We start from the raw sequence: 20,574 nt of genomic DNA, 5'->3' as shown, positions 1-20,574 counted from the left end.
AATAATAATAATAATAAGTTACAGATGAGCGAAGCTCGAAGGTAATACATAATCTTTCATTATTATAATTATTGCGAAAATAAAAACATTCTTTCAAGTGTATTTGTGGATTAATTCTCTTTCATTCATCAAAGTATCATATCTGTAAGCCAATCTGATATCTGGTACATTGGTTTTTTCCAAATCGTTACCATCAGGCCCATCAACTCCAACTTTTGCAGAAATCCAATTCTTTTTAAGCTTATTTTCAAAACCACTTTGTAACACAGAATTTCTTGCCAATTCACACATATCGACATTGGACAACTTGTAAATTTGGGCAGCCACACTATATTCTTCAATCAATGGCTCTTTAGTGTAAGAAAATTGGAGCGGATCATCAGTGGATAATGAAATGTTCAAACCTTTCTTGAAGTATGAAGGGAATGGATTCTTATCATAGGTCAAAAAGAGAGCATTGTTGGATAATGGAGACATGGCTATACCAATTTGATCCAAATAATACAAATATTGTACAAATGGAAGCTTTCTCAATAAAATACCATGCGAAATACTATGAGAAACTAAAAATGCGGAACATAAATGTTCTGGATCACCGGCTTCACCACAATGAGGTCTGAGCACAAATGTATTGAATCCACGACGGGCTCTAACATGATTCAATGCAGTGATGTTGGCATACAAATAATACAAATAGTAAGAATATGGAGGGTTTTGCTCAAAGGTCCAATTCTTGGCATGTGGGAATTTCTTGTGAATTCTTCTATCGAGTTTCGATTCATCATCGACGGAATCGAAACCAATGACTCTTTCCAAGAAAATGTGAATCTTTGGGTATTTCTTTGGATTTTTGGTGGCCTCAAACAATGGTTCAAATAAATTTTTGATAATGGTTTCGAAATTATTCACTTGTCCATTCTTTTTGTAAATATCATATAATCTTGGTACTTGAATCAACCATCTGACATTGTGAGAAATTATTTTATTATCAATTATCCAACCAGCCAACTTTTCCCATTCATCAGCCGATCTACCGTAAATGGAAATACGATATTCCGCCATCTGATATTTAGATTGTTCCAAATCATTGAATACCTCTTTAGTGATTTCCCCCAAGAATCTTCCATTGATGAAATTATCAGTTTTCAAGAAAATTTCTCTCAATCTCGACTCACCAATTGGATTATATTTTAAATTAAATTTGTCGAATCTGTGGAAAGTATCCTTATGGGCGTGCATATCCAAACTATCAATACTTAAATCATAAGCCGTCAAATTCAAAGATTCAAATACTTCGTTCAAGGTCAACACTTTGCCATCTCTGTAGATAACCTTTTCATCTCTCGAGGTTCTAATTTTCTTCTTAATGAAACGCAATAAATGTTTTTGATTCATACATGCTGAATGATGAACGTGTGTGTCAACTTTTCTGACATTGTAAAAATCTCTGTGTGGATTCTTTTTTGATGAAGCTGTTTCTTGATAATCATTAAGAAGCGAATACAAATTCCATTTAGATTCCAAATATTGCAATCTCTTAAATGCAAATGACTTAGCAGGGCCGTTAGATGACATGGCAATGATCTTTTCCAAGTCAATATAATATTCCTTTAATGATGGCAATTCAATAAGAGCAGTATCATCTTCTGTATCGTAAACTTGATACACCCCACTATCATCAAGTTTATAATAAAAGGTTTGATCTTCACCAGGAATATCAATTGAGTCAAAATTAAATTGATCATGATCCATAGTGACTTTAGGCATATCTTTATTTAGTTCTTTTGCTTCCGGATTCCAAGCTCTACTTGGGGGCTCAGGATAAATCTTCCAATTATCCTGATTTTTTGGATTTTGATCATCTCTTTGCATTGATAATCTTTGATATTTTTCTCTCAATTGCAAACTGAGTTTGACGTCCTTTAAAATCTGGATCAATTCCTGAGAAACTGGCTCATCATCAGCATAATCCGAATCAATATTCTTGTAATTAATGTTTTTGGAATGGCTAGCTGACTTTATTGGCGCAAAATTAGCTGGCAATAAGGAAACTTTATCGGACGCGCTACTGACATCTTTGATGTGACTATCAAAGAGACTCTTATGACTACTTGGTGATTTAGGAGGTGGAGGAGGCATATGATATTCAACAACAGAAGAGCTACGGGATACCCTTCTACTTGGGAAACCTGGAGAAGATTGTGGAGACTGGTTAAGCGCTGTAAGTTTAGCATCGTGAGCTTGAATCATCTTGTCCTCAGTATAGGAATAATTGGCGGAAAGAACATGATTATTATCGTCGACAAAGGAGTGAGACTTGGAAAGTTTCTTTTGAGGAATTGAAATGCCCTTTCTTGATGAAAGTCCTAAAGAGTTCAATTCTTCATCACTTTCCTCCACGTCGTCTTCCACACCATAGTGATGGGAAGTAAGATCTTCATCATCAAAGTCATTTTCTTTACAAAAGACAAGACCCTTGTTATCTGGCATACTCATGATTACAGCCGTTTGAATTAATTAGTCTAGCCTCTTCTAATTCTAGGATTGTGTACTGATGGGCTGAAGTGAGTGGGACCTTTCTCCTTTTCAGCTTTTGTCGCTTCTTTTAGGGTGATAGTCTGAGGATTTTTTTTAATTTTTTTTTTTTTTTTTTTTAAATTTGATAAAAAAAGGAAAGGGGTAAAAAAAAGAGCCAGGAAGTTGGAGCTTATGCAAAACTATATTTAATAAGCGAAAGGTAATATTAATTGGCAGAAGACCATAAGTATACTACATAAGCCCTAACGTATCCATGAGGTGCCTTCTACTATTCGGAGCTCATTCATCGTAAGTAACATATGGGGCTCTAAATTCCGTTAGCCTGCCGTGAGGAAACTTTCCTTTTTTTTTTAGTTCCCATAACTGCGTGGCACACTAATCACAGTTGTACCGAGAAACAACCAAGATTTGTGAAACTCTCGGAAACAAACTGGGAATAAAAAGAAGATAATAAAGAAAAAAAAAGAAGATTTATTCATATATATGGGCCCTCCAATAGCGAAAATAGCAATGTAAAATAAAGCAAAATAATAATAAAAAATAATAATAAATAAATAAAAAAGAACAAAAATATAATACAAGAGATTAACAATAATAATGATAATAAAAAAATATGGGGTTTCCAATTATTCATTTAGCAGAAACCTTTCAAGGTAAACCTTTCATGCTTTTAGTCATCACCGGACTTTCCACATTGAAGGTGATGCTCGCCGCGCTTGAAGGCAAAGGTTGTGTTACTACAGAGTTGCCACTATCAGTAGATGATGACATCGGAATTTCATTCTTAGTAGCATCTGGTTTGAAAATAGCGATAAGCTCCTTTGAGGTTCTTGAAAGTAATGACATATCCGCGCGTAAACTTCGAAGTTCAGGGAAATCATTCATCATATCCTTAAACAGGGCAAGAATTTGGATGACTGTAGTAATAAAGCTGTCAAAATCAATAAGGAAAATTCTTTTGCATTGCTCTTGCTCAGTAATAAATGATTGATATTGCTCTTCAGAATTCGAATGGTCAAAAGCACTTCTTGTCAATAATGCCAAAGCAGAATCTAATTTTCTGGCATACGCTTGGGTTTTCCCACATTTGTGTAGCAATTCTTCCGCTCCTTGATGGCCTTGGATTTCGTTGGCATATTGCTTGTTCATAGTTTCAATGACTACTTTACAAACTCTTTGAGCAGTGGTTATAGCACTTTGAGAGCTGGCATATAATTTAGCATCTTTTGGGTCAACTACACTGATTCGTGCGCCAGCCAATTGTGATTTGGAACTGGTTTTTGGAATCAATAGTTGCTTAGAAGCAAGAGATTTCGCAGGTTGTGAAAAAAGAGACGGTGAAGACAGAACCTTAGAAATCATCGGCTTCTTCATAGTGATAGCACTACCTTCAGGATCAAGGGCCACCAGTGCGTTATAAAGTTCATTGAAGCATCCAAAAACTGATAACAATAACATCCTTATAAAACAAACATCCACTTTATCAGTGAAGAATACAAGATTATCAAGTAGATGTTTGATAACCTCTTTGAAGTTTGCAATATTCTTCTTAAAAACTTTGAACACAATATCTGGAGATCTAGGAGCATCAAGATCATTTTCTCTTTCAACATTCTCCAATACCTCCACAAGATTATTAATTTGACGTTTCGCCAAGGACAACGATACTGCCATTTTCTCTGATATGGCCAGATCATTATTCCCAATAATATTGAATCTTTTGATTGCCGAATACATTTCACTGAGTGAAAATAAAAGTTTTCTAGAAACAAGCGTAACCTTATTTCGCTGCTTGTACGTTGGTTTCTTTTCTGGTAAGGTTGATAATCTTTTGAAATATGCGTTTGACTTGTCGACATTCAAATCATTTGATCCGCTACTAGTACTATTGGTAGCACTGCTGGTGCTTGGGGTTAAATGACCGGACGCTCCGTGAGGCGTGTTAATAAATTGGTTTTTGTTGTTCGCACTTCCACTGGACCAACCAACAGTGTTTGATCTGATTCTTCTGGATGTTGAAATGTGCAGTGTTTGCTTGTCATGATCTTTCTGAGATTCTTCAATAATATATTTCATTTCATTTTTAGGTGTAGACCCGTTATTAGTTATGTTTGGTTTAGATATGCTATTACTGGCATCAAGATTCTCGTTTAAGAATGGCTTCCGTTTCGAAGATCTCGGTGGTACAGCTTGCTGCTGTGGGTCGAGAGATTGAGGAGCACCCATAGACAATACATTCATTTGTTGCGCTAATGATGTCACTAAGTCACTACTTATTTTCTGCTTTGATTGCAGGTTCTTTTTTGTTCTGTGCTGTTTTTTGTTCTTTAGCTGTTGTTTTTGGAAATCAACTAGCGAGCTTGGTGGTATTTTTTTTTTCTTCTTCTTCTTTCCGTTTCGTCTTCCCAAATGCGGTGCGCTTAGGGGTATAATCTGTATAGCCCAACATTAATTATTTGGTCAAACGTTAAGTTGTTTTATTTCTAGATTTGTTGCTTTATCCTATAATATCGGTTCTTGTATTTCTAATATCCCAATTGTCGTTTTCGGAGATTTCCTATGTTTCATGTTGCACATATGAAGAGGTTGATAAACCCCCGATGAGCATGTAGGAAAAAAAAATTCTTTGAAAAAAAAATTTTAGACTTTAATTTTATCTAAGGTTCTTAGATTTCACTGCCTTAAAAAAAAAGTAGTTAATAATATGACTGTCGAGTCTGATTTTTCCTCAAAAACACAAGGGTTCATAGAATGCCTTACCAATAATGGAGTTACGATTTCTTCTAAAATTGAAATTGCTGATCTTAGATCACAACACCAAGGCCGTGGGATAATCGCTGTTGAAGATATCAAAACTGGAGATGCTCTTTTCACTCTTCCAAAGGATTCTATATTAAACTACGAGACTTGTGAAGCCTTCATGAAACTTGATGAAGGGAAAGCTAACGAGGTTCTTGAACAATATTCGCAGTGGGAAGTCTTGATCTTGTGTATTTTCTATGAGTTATCCATAAAAAAAAAGGACAGTAAATTTTATGGATATTTCCAGGTACTACCAGAAAAATTCGACAATTTGATGTTTTGGAATGATGAGGAATTAGCTGAATTGAAACCATCATTTATAGTTGGTCGTATTGGGAAGCAAGAGTCGGAAGAAATGTACGCAAATTTACGTGATAGTGGCTTGAAGGATCTTGGACTTGAAACATATGTGGAAGAATTCACTATTTCCAATTTTCATCGGATTGCATCTTTGATACAGTCTTATTCATTTGATGTTGAAAAAGCTCTTTATAACGAAAATAAGGATAAAGGAGAAAACGAAGATGAAGATGAAGATGAAGATGAGGAAGACGTTGAAGAAGAACCTATTAAAGCAATGGTATGTTTGGCGGATACACTTAATGCTGATACTAATTTGGTGAACGCTAACCTTACGTACGAGAATGGCTCATTGGTAATGAAAGCCATTAAGAATATTTCTAAGGGAAAACAAGTGTACAATACATATGGTGAGCATCCAAACGCAGAAATCTTGAGACGTTATGGCTATGTTGAATGGAAGGCCTCAAAATATGATTTCGGGGAAGTGGCGCTTGATAATTTGAAAAAAGTTTTCATTGAAAATTATGGTGTATCAAGGGAAGTTATCGAGGAAATTTTGAAGATTATTTCTAAGGATGAGGAGTTCAATGAAAATTTCGTAGATGAGGTGCAACAAGATGATGAGACCGAAGAAGAGAAGGAGGAGAGTGATGAAGAAGACGACGACAACAAAAATGAAATTATTAATGAAGTTTATGAGTGTTATATTGATGGTGGAATATCTCCAGAATTCTACTTTATCATACAGATCTTAACTAGTGTATTATCTGTTGAAAATGACGAAATTTATAAGATGAAATACACACAGCTTGCAAATTTGGAAGAAAAAAACAAATTCATTAAACGTTTCACAAAGAAGATTTTGCAATTGATTAATGCAAACAAGATCACTGTGGCAGCCGAAAAAAACTATCAAGATATCTTGGATTCCAGATTATCAGAGTATCCTGCAATGATTGTTGGTACTAGTTCCAAATTGGATGTACCAAAAGAATTTTCTCGCAAAGAGATGGCACATTGTGTTCTTCGTTGTGAAATTAATTCTATCAGGAGATGCAAGACATACTTTACTGATAAGAAGTTTACAGCCGTACCAGACGAAAAATTGCTTAGAAACCTCATGAAGAAGTATATTGAGTTTGAAGGTGGAGATAAAAAGAGAAGAAAGACCAAGAAATGATCTTGTTTAGATTAGAATCTCTTGTATTAGTAATATTGTTTTATCGCTGTCATTTAATATAACATAAACTCCAATGAAATATATGTAATTTGTGTTTGTATTTTCCACTTTTAAATAAACAGACTTAACAACTGGTTAATAAATGAGGAGAATGAGTTTTAATGTTCAACAAGGCATAGGAAAGTTTAGAATAGACAAAAACTGAACTGGGTAAGCAGATTTTAGTTTTGCAAAGAATGATCCAAAACCATGGCTCTGACTACTGTCCGTTGTTTCTCTTTTAGGACCACATATTGAGCCATCAGTTGGATTAAGAATTAAAAGGCAATTACATTCATTCTTGCTACACATAAATCCATTCCTTCACTTTTAGTCCACCACTTGAAGAATTATAAATTTCTGACCAGCAAATAACATCTAGTAGGTTACAACACGGAATGTATCAATCAATGATAAAATACAGCAATATCATCGAAAGAAGTAACAGAAAATGGCCCAGAACCAAAAGCAAAAAATATGGAATCATAAAGAGAAAAAAATAGCTCTAGTAATAACTAAATAGAATAAATAAAAGTAAAAAACGTAATCATTAACAATAGATCAATTTAAAACACCAGCTTGGTTAGGCAGGTGCAACAAACGTCTCATATAACAAACTTGAAAGTATAGTAGCCCGTAGATAGCGCACCCAAGGTAAATAACATCAAGGGCACATAGCTTTGGAACCTTGTTATAAGACTTCTGTGGATACCAACAATCGTTAAAGTAATTGATACAGCAAAGGCGATCTTATAACCTACAGGATTTTTTGCGTAAGTAAAAGATCCGGAAATAAGAAATATGATTGAAAACAACAATCCCATGATTAGTGATGGTACAGAGCCTTTTTTTCTAGATGACGAGGATATTTGTTAGTACATGTAAATAATTTAGAGGAGAAACAAAGATAGAAAAAAGAGGGGAAAGACAAACTAAAACACTTACCTATAGCCCATGACACCACCAACGGCCAATAAAAAACCCATGATGAAACCAAATGGGACTTCTAGGATTCCTAGAAGCTCTAGAATAAACACCACTAGATACACGGTGATTCCGGAGAGTATCAATGTCTTTCTTATTCTATTCTTTCTTATTCTATTCAAATATTCAATGTTACAGCTTTCATCGTGTTGATGCTCAACCAAGCTTTCAATATCTTCGGAATATTCTATTGGCGCATAATTAGTAATTTGATTGAGATGCTCTGTGGAGCCGGTGATTGGGTTTTGAAACGCTTTTGAATATACTTTTGGGGCAGAGACAGTGCTACTATCGAGTAAAGGGGAGGTTTCATCTGTCATTGTTACTGTATACTGTAACGTGGAATATATGACTATAAAGTATATCTATAGTGTGTGTATTTGTGTAACACAAATCCATTTTTTTTTTGCAATACATATTCCCACAGGGTATGTTACCCCCTGACCAACATGGATGGATGATTAAGATGTAAATCTAGAGGAATAAGCCCCTATTTGGATTAAATCTACTTACTTTACATAGGACCGCGTGTGGATATTTAATCACGTTTACCAATCAAGGAAAAACGTATGGTGGCAATTGTTTGAGCACAGAATTGGCACTAATGATAATAATAAAACAAAAGAAAACAAATTGCCATCATCTTCGGGATCTTTCTAAGGATTTGCCACCACAATGCCAGCAATGGATACAAAGAATGATCTAAAAACCGATGACCGCTATTTTTTTTTTTTGACAGGCTTAGAATGGCGGGTGTATAAAGAAGAAGACAAGATTTTGGAAACATATCCTTTTCTATACGTCATAGAGATAGATAAGCAGGTAACGGTACAGGATTTTGTAACAGCCATTCTGCACAATACCGTACACAAATATATTTCTCTGGATACTGATCACCACACTTATCTTTTAATTGTAAGTACTGAAAAGCAGAAGAATAATTTCCTCGCCGATTTCGCTAGTTAAGCGGCAACATCCAAATCCATTGGGGAATCATGAGTCACGCATCGTATCGATTTCTGACTAGACCAAGGCAGGCAGGCAGGCCTATGACCCACCAGCATGTCGTAGCAGACATGCTGTGGACATCTATCCTCTAACTTAAGCTTGTTAATTAAGCGTGGTCAACAAGATCTCCAATACTTGTACAAGGGGGTGTGAGACAGGGGGTGTGTGTTTATCAATTTCCCAAAGCGGCGATGGTACAAAGTTTTCACCATCCAGCGTAATTTTGTATCATTCCCTCCAATTACAATCCTTTAAAACATTGGATAATTCTCATTTGCATCTGTCACGTCAATTTTCTATTTTTTTATTTCTATTTTTATTTTCTTTTGTTGCTCTCTATTTACAAAAATTAGAGTTAACAAAGTAATCTTCTATTTTATACCATTGAAAATAAAATCCCCCAACAGTACATAGCCCTAGCCACCAACATTGCTAATCTCACCATAATACAAATAGATTGGCACATATCACACAACCAATGGCAAGATCCTATTCAGCCTCGCAATTCGAGCTTTTAGAACAACTTGGAAGAGGCTCTTTTGGGGTCGTTTATAAAGCACGGGATAAGATAACCAACCAAATCGTCGCCATCAAACAGATAGACCTTGAATCCTCAGATGAAGACATCAATGAAATTCAAAAAGAAATCACAATCCTTTCAACTTGCAAGTTCCCTCAGATCATCAAGTATTATGGATGTTATGTTAACAGTTACAAGCTTTCAATCATCATGGAAATCTTGAATGGAGGGTCGTGTCTTGACTTATTGGTTTCCATCAACTCATTTACCGAAAAGCAAATTGCCGTCATTTGTCGCGAAATAATCAAAGCGCTATACTATCTTCATTCCAATAACAAAATCCATAGAGATATTAAGGCTGCTAACATTTTGGTCGATGACAACAATGGTGATGTCAAAATCGTAGATTTCGGAGTCGCGACCCAGTTATCAAATAACCTCTCTAAAAGAAATACTTTTGTCGGTACCCCATTTTGGATGTCTCCTGAAGTCATTTTACAACATGATTATAATTATAAAACCGATATTTGGTCACTTGGTATCACTGCTATTGAATTGGCGTTGGGAAAGCCCCCATTATCCAACATCCATCCATTAAAAGTGTTGTTTCTAATTCCAAAAAATAATTCGCCAGCACTACCACCAAAAAATCCAAATACCGGTGAAGTTTACTCCAAGAATTTTCATGATTTCATCAAACTATGTTTACAAAAAAATCCGTCAATGCGACCGACTGCAAAACAGTTGTTGAACCACCCGTTCATTAAAAGTGCCGGTAAAAACTCAGAATTGTTGGAAGCAATAAACTTGAAAAGGAAATTGGCCAATACCGAAAGCAACGGCGAAAAAACTAACAAAACCAATAACAATCCAAATGTTCTATTGGCATCCAGACAAGATTCTAAAAAATCATCCGGATCTATAAACTCACAAACCAGCTTAGCTTCCCAACCAACAAGTCAAATCACTTTTGATTTTGATGATCTGAAAATCGAGGACAATGAGCAATCAACAATAAAGCAGAATAATGACCCACTCATTTCTCCTTCATTATCTTCTAATTCTTCTTCTTCGAGCTCATTAATGTCAAAATCGAACCGCTACACAACGCACAATAACGACTCCACTAGCAACAATCATAATTTAACCAGAAATATATCACCAATATCACAACTTTCAGCATCCTCGTCATCATCTGTGGGAGGAACATCACCCAAAAAAATATCGTCAAGAGAGGATTTGAAGGTTTCGAACTCTTTGAAAAAATTATCCATCAACGAGTGTCAAAGCACTAACACCTCTCCAACAAAGAAATCCCACCATTCAGGAAGAAGTTCCGTCGCTAACGTCAATAACTCTTCATCAAAAAATCTACCGGATTGTATAACTCCCCAAGAAAGCCCAACCAGGAACAACTCAAAACGTTTAAACAGAAGCAATAGCTCAAAAAAACACATGCACTCGCATAGCCATTCACACTTTCATGGTAGTAGTAAGGAGAGCATGAAGCTTTCTCACTCCAGATCGCAATCCCATGGTGACAATCTTAGTAGGTCGAATTCACAATTATCGAAGCAACATTTAATGAACCAATTGCCACAAACTCCAAAGTTTTTTGGTAATACTAAAGGCATGACTAAATCACAAAGCTTATATGGCATAGGATCTCACGCAAAATTGTCTCCTGAGGGAAGGTCTAATTACCCACAGGATAATAACAGGCCTTTGAAGAGTTCCAAGTCTTCAATGTTTGTTGACTTAAACTATAAACTCAATTTTGACAATGGTGAAAAACAACCACAAGATAATGTTTTTGGGGGAGAGATAGTTAGAAGTACTAGTAAATCGTCAAACAAATATACTCCATCACCTTCTAATAATGGAGGTCTTGTCGGCACTGGGAATAATGACAGCAAGGTGAGTTTGTTTGATTTTGAAATTAAGGAGGAGATGTGTTCCATTAAATCACAATCCTCGGGATTGGAAAGAAACTCTTCGGGCTTTCAAAAGTCTCCAACCAAAGTGCCTCGTAACCGAGGTAATAACTTGTTCGATAGCCCAGAACTGCAAAAAAGTCCAAAATTCAGACAATCAAGAGGATCTCGTGGTAATGATTTCTTCCCAACGTCGCAACAACAACAACAACAACAACAACTGCCAAAGAAATCACCTATTCAGCACCAATTCTCCCAATATTGCAATAATTCTTTGGCACATGTGAGAGAATCTATTGATGATGATGGGGAAGCTTCAGGGAAAATTCAAGCTTTGAACCATGCTCTATGCAACTCGTTTAATTCTGAAGCAGACTTTACTGTAATGTTGAGTTACTTGAGAGGAATCATTCTGCAAGTCGACAGGCAAAGATGTGCTCCAAAAGGACCGGATTTTGGAGTGATGTTAGAGGCTGAAGATGAGTTGTATGATAGACTCATACCTAAAGGGTTGAGGAATGAAAAACCAATAAAGGAAGAGAGAACTAAGGACAATGTAGAAGAATTGCTCTTAAGTAGATGGGCAGAAGGAGTTCTTGAGCGTTGGAATGAGTGATGCGGTGTGGCAGGACCATTTTTTTTGATGTGCGGTTTATTTCTGTTTGTTTTTTGTTATTTCCTGGGATTGGATATTAATGTTTCGATATTTATACTATACTTTGTAATATATTTTATTTTATTTGATTCCATGTTGTAAACCGGCTGCACAACCAACTGGCAACGAGGCCAAGAAAAAAAAAAAAAATTAGGATAAAAAAAAAAAAAAAAAAAAGAAGGAAAAAAGTCCGGCATAAAATTTTCATAAACCATTTTTTGTCATAATCAGTCAGTCTCCACGAACAACAAGAACAATTCAAAGAGGAAGAGTATATCTTTATCTTCTTTTATAGGAACCTGTTCAACACAAATAGACGTGCCCAAAACAACAAGGAATTTGTTTATCCTGATTTATTATTTGATTCACTTGACCTAATATCACGGATCAAATCATACAAGAGCATAGGTCTGTCTGCACCAAGGTATATTTCTTAGGGACATTACCAACGGAGAGAGCATAAAAGAACCAAGAAACACAATAGTAAACACCCACAATCCAAAGCAAAGCCTTTAATGTCAAAGGAATTCTTACGTATAATTTCTCATCCTGCGAAACCTAGATAACACCCGCTTTACAGCTGTTTTACGTTTGATACAAAAATCACCTTCCTCACAATTTGACGTTGTACTACGCTACAACTTAGGCCAAAACTTTTACCAATAACTGAATCATAAAACGCTGGGGCCTCTTTTTTGCATCGAGAAAGGTTATTAGACGACGATAGACCATACACACATAGACAAAGCAATACAAAAAAATATTCTTCCCGTACAAAAAAAAAAAAAAAAGAGAGCAGCAAAAATGGCACCATCAATCTCCTACCAATGCGAATATCTGAGCATCAACCATAAAAATGTCGAAAATTTGGATTCTACTGATGCTTTCGAAGGTCCAGAAAAATTGCTCGAAATATGGTTATCACCAATTGAAAACTTGCCAAATAATGGCTTCAGATGCATTCCTCTTAACCAGGTGGAAAGCTTGTTAGACGACATCAATTGCAAAATCTTGTCCCAAATCTCTTCTGACAATATGGACGCGTACTTACTTTCCGAATCTTCCTTGTTTGTCTTCAACAATAAGATCATCTTAAAAACTTGTGGAACAACCACCACTTTGTTGTGCATTGAGAAGCTATTTAAATTGGTTAAAGAATATTTGCAATGGGATTTGACCAAATTCCCTGCTTTCAAAGTGTTTTACTCTAGAAGGTCATTCATGTTTCCTCAAAAGCAAGTGGAATTGCACCAAAACTGGAATAACGAGGTTGAATATTTGGATAAATATTTCCCTGGAGGTGATTCCTATATTGTTGGTAAATCTAACAAAGACCATTGGCATTTGTTTACTTCTGGTGTTGGTTTCATCAACGCTAATAATTTGCCAGTAAATTCGATTATTGCTTCGGACGTTGCTAAGAAGAAATTGATTTCAGAATTTAAAGATGAAACATTTGAAATTTTGATGACAAGGCTATCAGATGAAGTGACAACTGTATTCAACACCCAAAAATTCTTATCAAAATGCGGGATCGAAACTGTTAATGGAGAATTTGACGGTCACAAGATCGGAGAAATTACTTTTAAAGAATCGGGCTTAGCACACTTGTATGAGATTGAGGGAAGCCATGATATCAAAAGTAATTGTTTCAGCTTCAATCCATGTGGTTTCTCATCTAATTCTATTGTTGATAATTCGAGTTACTACACCTTGCACATTACACCTGAATCTGGATGGTCATATGCTAGTTTCGAGACGAATGTTAATCCTTATGAATTGAACACCAACAACTTGGAAGTCTTGAAGAAGATTTTGAAGATATTTCAACCAGGCTGCTTTTGCTTCACTATTTTCGAATTGAAAGATGAATTCAACTCCAGACTTGGGATGAGTGGTAAGCAAGACGATACTAATAACAGTTTCAAGTTGTTGAAGAATGTGGAACTCAAGGGTTATAAAAGGGTGGAAAAGATCATGTATGATATTGACGAGTATAAATTGCTTTATGTTAATTTTGTTAAGATCTGATGGGAAAATAGTTTTCCACGTTGCATTTAATTTTTCATTTTATTTTTTATTTTTTTGTTTTTTTATTTTTTTACTATTAATACAATAAATTAATTTATTGTTAGCTGATAATACACGCAGAATATGTGCCATCTGAGGAAATTTTCTCTGCAAGAATTCTTTCCTGCAGGCTGCTGTTGCTCCGGCAAGTGGCAGTCAGTATGCAGGCTGTCAAACTTTTGTGTCTATGGAAAAATCCGAGCGTTGGTTTGGCGGTCCAAAATGACAGTGAAACACCTTGCTTGAAGTTTTCGAAAAACGTAATGAGCCATAATGATGACACACAAAACCTGGCAAACTAGCTATCCTTACTTCGCCTTGTACGATGACGCGAGTCTTACATTCCATCTCAATATCGGTTGCTTCGTCTCTCTTATAAAATTTGACAAAGAAAGAAAGAAGTTTTGATTCCAATAGTTGGATCTTATTTTGTACAGCTCTCTTCTACCAAAGTAACTCCCACAATTCTTAAATAAGAATCCCAGACTACATTCACAGCGACGCCCGCAAAGGAACAGGTTAGAGCGTCTAAAGTGAATTATTTCTCAGTTTCTGTGGCTTATAATGTGCCAGCAATTCTGAATTTAAATATTTAGCGAAATCAATAAAATAAAATATTTCTTTTTTTAATCTATAGATTCATATATGTATGGGTTTAGGGATATTTGGCGCGAAATTTCTGGAGGATAATGGATATCGTAGTAATATATAAGAAACAATCTTGACCGTTCAAAAGATTGAAATGGAGAGTGCTTTTTGCCTTAAAAATAAAGGGCAGTTTATAAAATTACAATATGATAACCCAAACTACATGGGCACACACACACAAAAAAAAGGTGTATTAAATTCTTACGCTGAACTTTCTGAGTCGATTTTTAACATCAATACATATTTCAAATAGTCCCATTGATGAGAAAGGATGAATATTGGATGAATCTTAACAGTTAGTTGGGGAGGGGGTTGCTGCACCAATAATCTACAAATAATACTTCAATTCCAAAACTGTAATTCCCTATATTTTTATTAATTCTATATAATAAAACGAAATGATTTCAGGGAAATTCATCTGGCATCTTTTTTATCCCATGTTGTAAAAATGTTGCACAAAACTTTTTTTTTCACATCTTGGCCGAGTTCTCGACGAGAGCAACCACTTCAATTTCAACATCCACGCCCAAAGGCAATTGTCTAACGGCAATACAACTTCTTGCAGGCTTTTTATGTGGGAAATATGAGGCATAAATAGCATTCAATTCCTTGAAGTTTGCCATGTCGGTTAAAAAGATGTTGGCCTTGACAATGCTTTCCAAACTAGATCCCCCTGCAAGCAAAATCGCCTCAATGTTGGCAAATATTTGCCTTGTCTTGTCAGCGATGGTACCTTCGACTTTCTTACCTTGTGGAGTGACAGGAACTTGACCAGAAACAAAGAGCAAGTTACCCACTTTGACTCCTGGCGAAAATGGAAGGGTAGGAGGAGCAGCGTTTTTGGGGAATACCTGGAATTTGATTAGTCATTGGTGTATTTGCGTGCGGGACTTCAATTTCATAGCACCCGGTGATTATTTATTCAATTCATACTGTAGAGATTTTATGACTTACTGGGGTGATCAGAGACATTGCTATATTTGCTTTTTGTGTGACTTCCTATTATTTTATTTTTCTCCAATTAATTTTTTTTGCTTTTTATTTTTGCTTAACGGGAAAAAACCACCAATGGAAGCATGCTACAATCCAATCGAACCCTAAACAAAAGAAATATTGAAATATATAATTATAATAGTATAAATAAAGACATTAGTGAAATGGACCATCAGATTTATTCGGAGGTGGTAGCAGCACCAGCAGCGTCAGGGTTATATGGGTTCTTGATGATGTCAATTCTTTGCTGGTAGTAGTTGGTAGCATAAGCAGTAGTCCCGTCTGGCTTTTCGTAAGACTTGTTGATAACGTTGGCTTCAACAAGAACCAAAGCACCCTTCTTCAAGTAATTACCACAGAACTCCACTTGTTTTGGCTCAAACACAGAGATATTGAACCAGGATGGAGGTCCATCCTTGGTAGGGTTGGTGGCAATACTGTATTTCACAAACACTTTGCCGGCATCAGTTTCCTGAGCTTCAGGTTCACCACCGACGCGGCCCATGACAGATAATCTAGCAAAACTCGAAGCATTTCTTCTAGCAGCCAATTGGAAAGGCTTGGATGTCAATTGTCTGAACATTATGTCTTGTTTGTTTGTTTATTGTTACGTGAAGTCGCATTTGGGTGACATAGGCGTCCGTAATTTTTTCTTTATTTTTTTTTTTTCGTGTTCTGGTTACGGGACACTGTCATGGCAGACTCTATAGAGTTGCCTAACATCTTGGACACTCTTATATATATATATATATATCAGTTTCAGCTCCTGATCAATAATTTGGTAAAAAGTACAATTAAAAGCCCCATTTTAAAGAGACCAGAAAAAAAAAAAAGACATATCTTCAAAATGGGTATCTAGAAAATTATAGAGGAAATTTGAAGCCTTTATACGCATCAAGATCTTTCAATCCCGCAACTTCGATTCGAAGTAATTGCCTATCATCGTTATTGCTCACTTGCAAATTCCCCACAAGCCCGAGGATATATTGTCTTGACATGACCTGGAACTTCTTTTGTCTTCTAGACAATTTGTCAAAGATTCTTTCTCTAAGACCGCAGTTCATATTCAAATAGCTAAGACAATTCTTCAAATTGATACCAATATTTCTAGTCAAAATCTCATCAATTTTTCCATTTTGCATGTTACTTTTATCAAAATTATTACCCGGCTGCTTGAATTGATCACAATACACCTTTGTGACATCAATATCTACTCTGGAAATGATGATCAAGACAAGTTGTGAGATTAATGGCGACAATTCAATGGAATTATTGGCATTCAATTTGCTGTCTTGTTGGGTTTTTTTCAATAAATAGGTGTAAATATCTTGCGATTTCTTGTAGTAGTTGCTCATAATAGACAAAAGCTTCCAGTGGTCTTCTGCACTGATAGTAGAATTTGCCCCACTGACATTCCTATCGTAGAAAATTTGAAAATTGTCAGCAATCATTGAATATTTTTCCGTGAACAAATCAGACTCTTGTTCCACACTCATGACATTGGATCCTAGTTCTTTGAGTTTGGAGTCCCATAATGTGATTAAATCATCCAACGAGTTCTTCGTTGATAAGCCACCAATAGAAGTCTTGATTATTTCCAATTGTATTAAATCCTTCTTGTCCAATGGTGCCAACATATCAGACTCTTCCTCTTGATTTAAGGTATTATCGTTGTGGCTATCTTCACGGTAGAAATTCTGAACCAAATTTTGAAGAACCACTTCAATCAGTTCCACAAACATCTCAAGTTCATTTAAAATCACCGGGTTGAATGCCTGTTGATAACCAGAATTCAAATTAATAGTTTCAAAAATGGATTGTATGAAACTGTAGCATGATATGATCGTTTCAAGAATTGTCGAGGGGACAATTGCTTCCTGGGCGGAATATTCCTCATCGTCATCTTCTTCTTCATCTTCTTCTTCCTCATCATGGTGTTGATCGTCATGATGATGATCACATGGACCTTCGTGGTCATGAGCATGTTGATGCTCACCTCCACTTTGACCGTTCATCTCTTCTACCAATTTTTGCAATTCCATAACTTGAAATTCTAAAATTTGCTTGAATAATTCCATTCCTCTAGCAACATACGCTTCAAAGCTTTCTATAGGTACATCCTCTTCGCTAGCATCCTCGATCAATTCAGTATAAACCAAACAAGTATTATAAAATAAGTCCCACACAAATACTTGAGAGCCGTCTTCTGCCGAGAGCTTTTGATATATAGAGATAGCATCTTCGTGCGATTTCAACACCTCTGGCAAAGTCTTGAGGATCAGATAATCACTATTAACCACATTATCGATATTTTTCACATCTACTTGAAAATTTATGATATCATCTTTCACGAACTCGTTGAAAACATGGAAAAGAAGTCTTGAAGCATTGTAAACACAATCTAAAAGTAATTGCGATGATTTCGGTTTTCTTTTGTTAGCATTGGCAAGCTCGGCATATGATAAGTCTTTGGCCTGGAGGTAATATTCGTAAGCTTTTTGGTAGAATCTAAGCGATTTGGATAAATCAGATAATGTAAATCTATCACCCGATTCTTCTTCCTCAGTTCCTTGGTTCAAGAAATCCTCTGAAGTCTTCAATTCAACGAAGTTTTCTTGATTTGAAATTTTCAACTTTTTTTTGCTCTTCAAGCTGGTCCTAGTGAATTCTAAAGTACAAACGTTAGTTGTGTATCACAGAAAGAAAAAAAATAAAATACAATAATTTAATTTTCTAAACTCACTTGACATTGTGTTGGGTATTTGTCTAGCTTTTCTTAAGCTTATTCAAAGGTATAAGAGTGCAAATGATTTACCTTTTTTTTTTTTTTTTTTTTTTTCCACCACATACATATAAAGAGAGAAAAATAAAACAAGAAGAGCACAACTACAAATAATAAAATAACAGAATATGATGATGTTTGAAATTTAGGATCCCATTGATTAATTTTAAAACGAGAGGACAAAAAAAAAGATAATAACCTTTCTTGTATTTCCCTCCCTGGCAGAATTGAGATGTAAAAAATGTATGGTGCAAGACAACAACAATAGTAATAATAATAATAATTCAAGAACAAAAAGAAAAGAAATATCAAAAACACAGCATGGAAGCAAAATAATACACAAATAATACACAATAAAAAAAAAAATCAGAAAAAAAAGATACTTTTGGTTTCAACAAACTGATTTAGGCATTTCTATTTTCCTCAAAGTCTTCTATTTTGTCTTCTCTTTTCTCAGTTTCTTCATCTGACAACTTGATCCCACCGCTGACAGAGAATTGTCCACCACAACCAATAACTAAAATATCGTGGTCTTGGGTTGCAGTGTTCTTGATTCTAGTTGGGACTTCGATATCATCGCCATCTGGACCTTGTCCAACAGCATAGGTATCACCATAACCCCAAGAGTAAACAGCACCATCCTCAGTTATACCCAAACAATGATGGGATCCCGTGGCGACAGATCTGAATTTAGGGACCTTGGTCAACAAAGTAGGGAATGGAACAGCTCTAACTTTCCCATGATCATCTTTGAAACTGTATTCTGGTAAATCATCCTTACCAATACCAACTTCAAACAGATCATATCTACCAAAAGCATATAATGAGCCATCATTGCTCAACGCCAAAGTGTGGTGTTCCCCACAGGCAATTTCAACAATGTTTTTATCAGACAATCTGGTGACCTTGGTAGGTTTAGTGACAGTGTCACCATCAACCAAGTCTTCCTTGATACCACATTGACCATATTGGTTAAGACCCCAGGTGTATACTTCTCCCTTATGATCAATTGCAAAAGCATGGTAGTCCCCAGAAGCGATATATTTGATGTTCTTCAAAGTGACTGGCATAGGCTTAAGATTTTGTAATCTAGTTCTTTCCATTACTTTTCTACCCAATTGATATTGTTGGCCATCACCCCAGCCAAAAACTTTACCATAAGCGTCAAGAGCCAAAATATGGTCCTTACCAGGAGCCAATTGAACAATGTTTTTCAACTCCATTTTCTTTGGGGTCTTTTGAAACTTGGTATCGGCAGAGAATCCCAATAACCCTTCGTTACATCTAAAAGTACCCCAAGCGTAAACATCCCCATTTTCGTATAAGACCGCTGACAAGTTGTCGGTGGCTGCCAATTGAATGACCTTGTTGTTTTCAACATCGGTTGGGAGATTTTCCACTAAGCCTGGAGTGGATTCAGCTTCGTTCAAATCTCCATCATCGTCATCATCTTCATCATCTTTAGTTTCGGCAATCTCTTTCAACTTTTCTTTACCAGCAGTGTCTCTACCCAAGACAAATGAGTCATTGGCCCCCCAAGACCACACTTTATTGTTTTTGTCTAACACAAGAGTATGCATCCCACCAACTGCAATATCAACAACACCAACGTTTTCCTTTGATAAGAATGGGTTCAATCTAGGACGCTTGACTTCCTTTGTTTTGGCAGCTGGGCCAAGACCAAGCTCACACATGGATCCAGTCCCCCAAACAAAGATATCCAAAGGTTGGGACTTACAAGTTGGGGTTGGGTTCAATGCTGGCTTGGTTTTTCTGTGACGACCATCGGCTTTGACTGCCGCATGCTTGGTAACTTTCGAGCTAACAGCTTTCTTCGTTTTCTTAGAGACGTTAGATGGCTTCACCACCTTTGAGGTAGTTTTGGCTTTTCTAGATGGACGCTTTGGAGGCATTATGGTTTAATGATCGATCAATCAATTACTCCGTGTTTGTTTGATGGAGATACTTTACCAGCATAAACTGTGAAAAATTGCTTAGGCGCGACAGTAAAAAAAAAAAAATTAGCGGTCATCACCACGTGCGAAATGAGGTCACGTTACCCAAGAAACCCTCCTATTAGAGATATACAATCTAGGCTACGTAAGATAGGTTAGTATA

General features: G+C 36.1%; 10 protein-coding genes across 10 annotated transcripts; 3 read left to right on the top strand and 7 right to left on the bottom strand. All coding sequences in view use genetic code 12, as the record gives it.

Annotated features, from left to right (window-relative positions):
- Nucleotides 1-93: 93 nt before the first annotated feature.
- On the bottom strand, nucleotides 94-2,496 carry DASC09_013560 (AMP deaminase; the record flags this gene model as incomplete). Its single annotated transcript, XM_064994959.1, has 1 exon — nucleotides 94-2,496. One exon carries the CDS (start codon nucleotides 2,494-2,496, stop codon nucleotides 94-96), a length of 2,403 nt encoding a protein of 800 aa, XP_064851031.1.
- A 690-nt stretch (nucleotides 2,497-3,186) lies between these two features.
- DASC09_013550 (Sog2 protein) lies at nucleotides 3,187-4,779 on the bottom strand (the record flags this gene model as incomplete). Its single annotated transcript, XM_064994958.1, has 1 exon — nucleotides 3,187-4,779. One exon carries the CDS (start codon nucleotides 4,777-4,779, stop codon nucleotides 3,187-3,189), a length of 1,593 nt encoding a protein of 530 aa, XP_064851030.1.
- A 463-nt stretch (nucleotides 4,780-5,242) lies between these two features.
- RKM4 (ribosomal lysine N-methyltransferase) lies at nucleotides 5,243-6,823 on the top strand (the record flags this gene model as incomplete). The annotated part of the gene is made up of 1 exon (XM_064994957.1): nucleotides 5,243-6,823. One exon carries the CDS (start codon nucleotides 5,243-5,245, stop codon nucleotides 6,821-6,823), a length of 1,581 nt encoding a protein of 526 aa, XP_064851029.1.
- A 644-nt stretch (nucleotides 6,824-7,467) lies between these two features.
- On the bottom strand, nucleotides 7,468-8,166 carry DASC09_013530 (TMEM14 family protein; the record flags this gene model as incomplete). Its single annotated transcript, XM_064994956.1, has 2 exons — nucleotides 7,468-7,714; nucleotides 7,808-8,166. 2 exons carry the CDS (start codon nucleotides 8,164-8,166, stop codon nucleotides 7,468-7,470), a joined length of 606 nt encoding a protein of 201 aa, XP_064851028.1.
- Nucleotides 8,167-9,332: 1,166 nt separating this feature from the next.
- DASC09_013520 (STE20 family serine/threonine-protein kinase) lies at nucleotides 9,333-11,924 on the top strand (the record flags this gene model as incomplete). Its single annotated transcript, XM_064994955.1, has 1 exon — nucleotides 9,333-11,924. The coding sequence occupies one exon, from the start codon at nucleotides 9,333-9,335 to the stop codon at nucleotides 11,922-11,924; it is 2,592 nt and encodes an 863-aa protein (XP_064851027.1).
- An 843-nt stretch (nucleotides 11,925-12,767) lies between these two features.
- Nucleotides 12,768-13,994, top strand: SPE2 (adenosylmethionine decarboxylase SPE2; the record flags this gene model as incomplete). The annotated part of the gene is made up of 1 exon (XM_064994954.1): nucleotides 12,768-13,994. The coding sequence occupies one exon, from the start codon at nucleotides 12,768-12,770 to the stop codon at nucleotides 13,992-13,994; it is 1,227 nt and encodes a 408-aa protein (XP_064851026.1).
- Nucleotides 13,995-15,151: 1,157 nt separating this feature from the next.
- DASC09_013500 (RidA family protein) lies at nucleotides 15,152-15,653 on the bottom strand (the record flags this gene model as incomplete). The annotated part of the gene is made up of 2 exons (XM_064994953.1): nucleotides 15,152-15,532; nucleotides 15,636-15,653. The coding sequence occupies 2 exons, from the start codon at nucleotides 15,651-15,653 to the stop codon at nucleotides 15,152-15,154; spliced, it is 399 nt and encodes a 132-aa protein (XP_064851025.1).
- A 199-nt stretch (nucleotides 15,654-15,852) lies between these two features.
- RIM1 (Rim1p) lies at nucleotides 15,853-16,257 on the bottom strand (the record flags this gene model as incomplete). The annotated part of the gene is made up of 1 exon (XM_064994952.1): nucleotides 15,853-16,257. The coding sequence occupies one exon, from the start codon at nucleotides 16,255-16,257 to the stop codon at nucleotides 15,853-15,855; it is 405 nt and encodes a 134-aa protein (XP_064851024.1).
- A 280-nt stretch (nucleotides 16,258-16,537) lies between these two features.
- Nucleotides 16,538-18,424, bottom strand: DASC09_013480 (uncharacterized protein; the record flags this gene model as incomplete). The annotated part of the gene is made up of 2 exons (XM_064994951.1): nucleotides 16,538-18,342; nucleotides 18,418-18,424. The coding sequence occupies 2 exons, from the start codon at nucleotides 18,422-18,424 to the stop codon at nucleotides 16,538-16,540; spliced, it is 1,812 nt and encodes a 603-aa protein (XP_064851023.1).
- A 436-nt stretch (nucleotides 18,425-18,860) lies between these two features.
- DASC09_013470 (Ran guanyl-nucleotide exchange factor) lies at nucleotides 18,861-20,369 on the bottom strand (the record flags this gene model as incomplete). Its single annotated transcript, XM_064994950.1, has 1 exon — nucleotides 18,861-20,369. The coding sequence occupies one exon, from the start codon at nucleotides 20,367-20,369 to the stop codon at nucleotides 18,861-18,863; it is 1,509 nt and encodes a 502-aa protein (XP_064851022.1).
- Between the last annotated feature and the right edge of the window lie 205 nt (nucleotides 20,370-20,574).

Source organism: Saccharomycopsis crataegensis (assembly GCF_037102585.1).
Source record: "Saccharomycopsis crataegensis DNA, jcf7180000000073, whole genome shotgun sequence".
In the NCBI taxonomy this organism is placed as follows: Eukaryota; Fungi; Ascomycota; class Saccharomycetes; order Ascoideales; family Saccharomycopsidaceae; genus Saccharomycopsis; species Saccharomycopsis crataegensis.
Note: the sequence above shows the minus strand (reverse complement) of the source record. Positions and strands in the feature narration are given on the sequence as shown.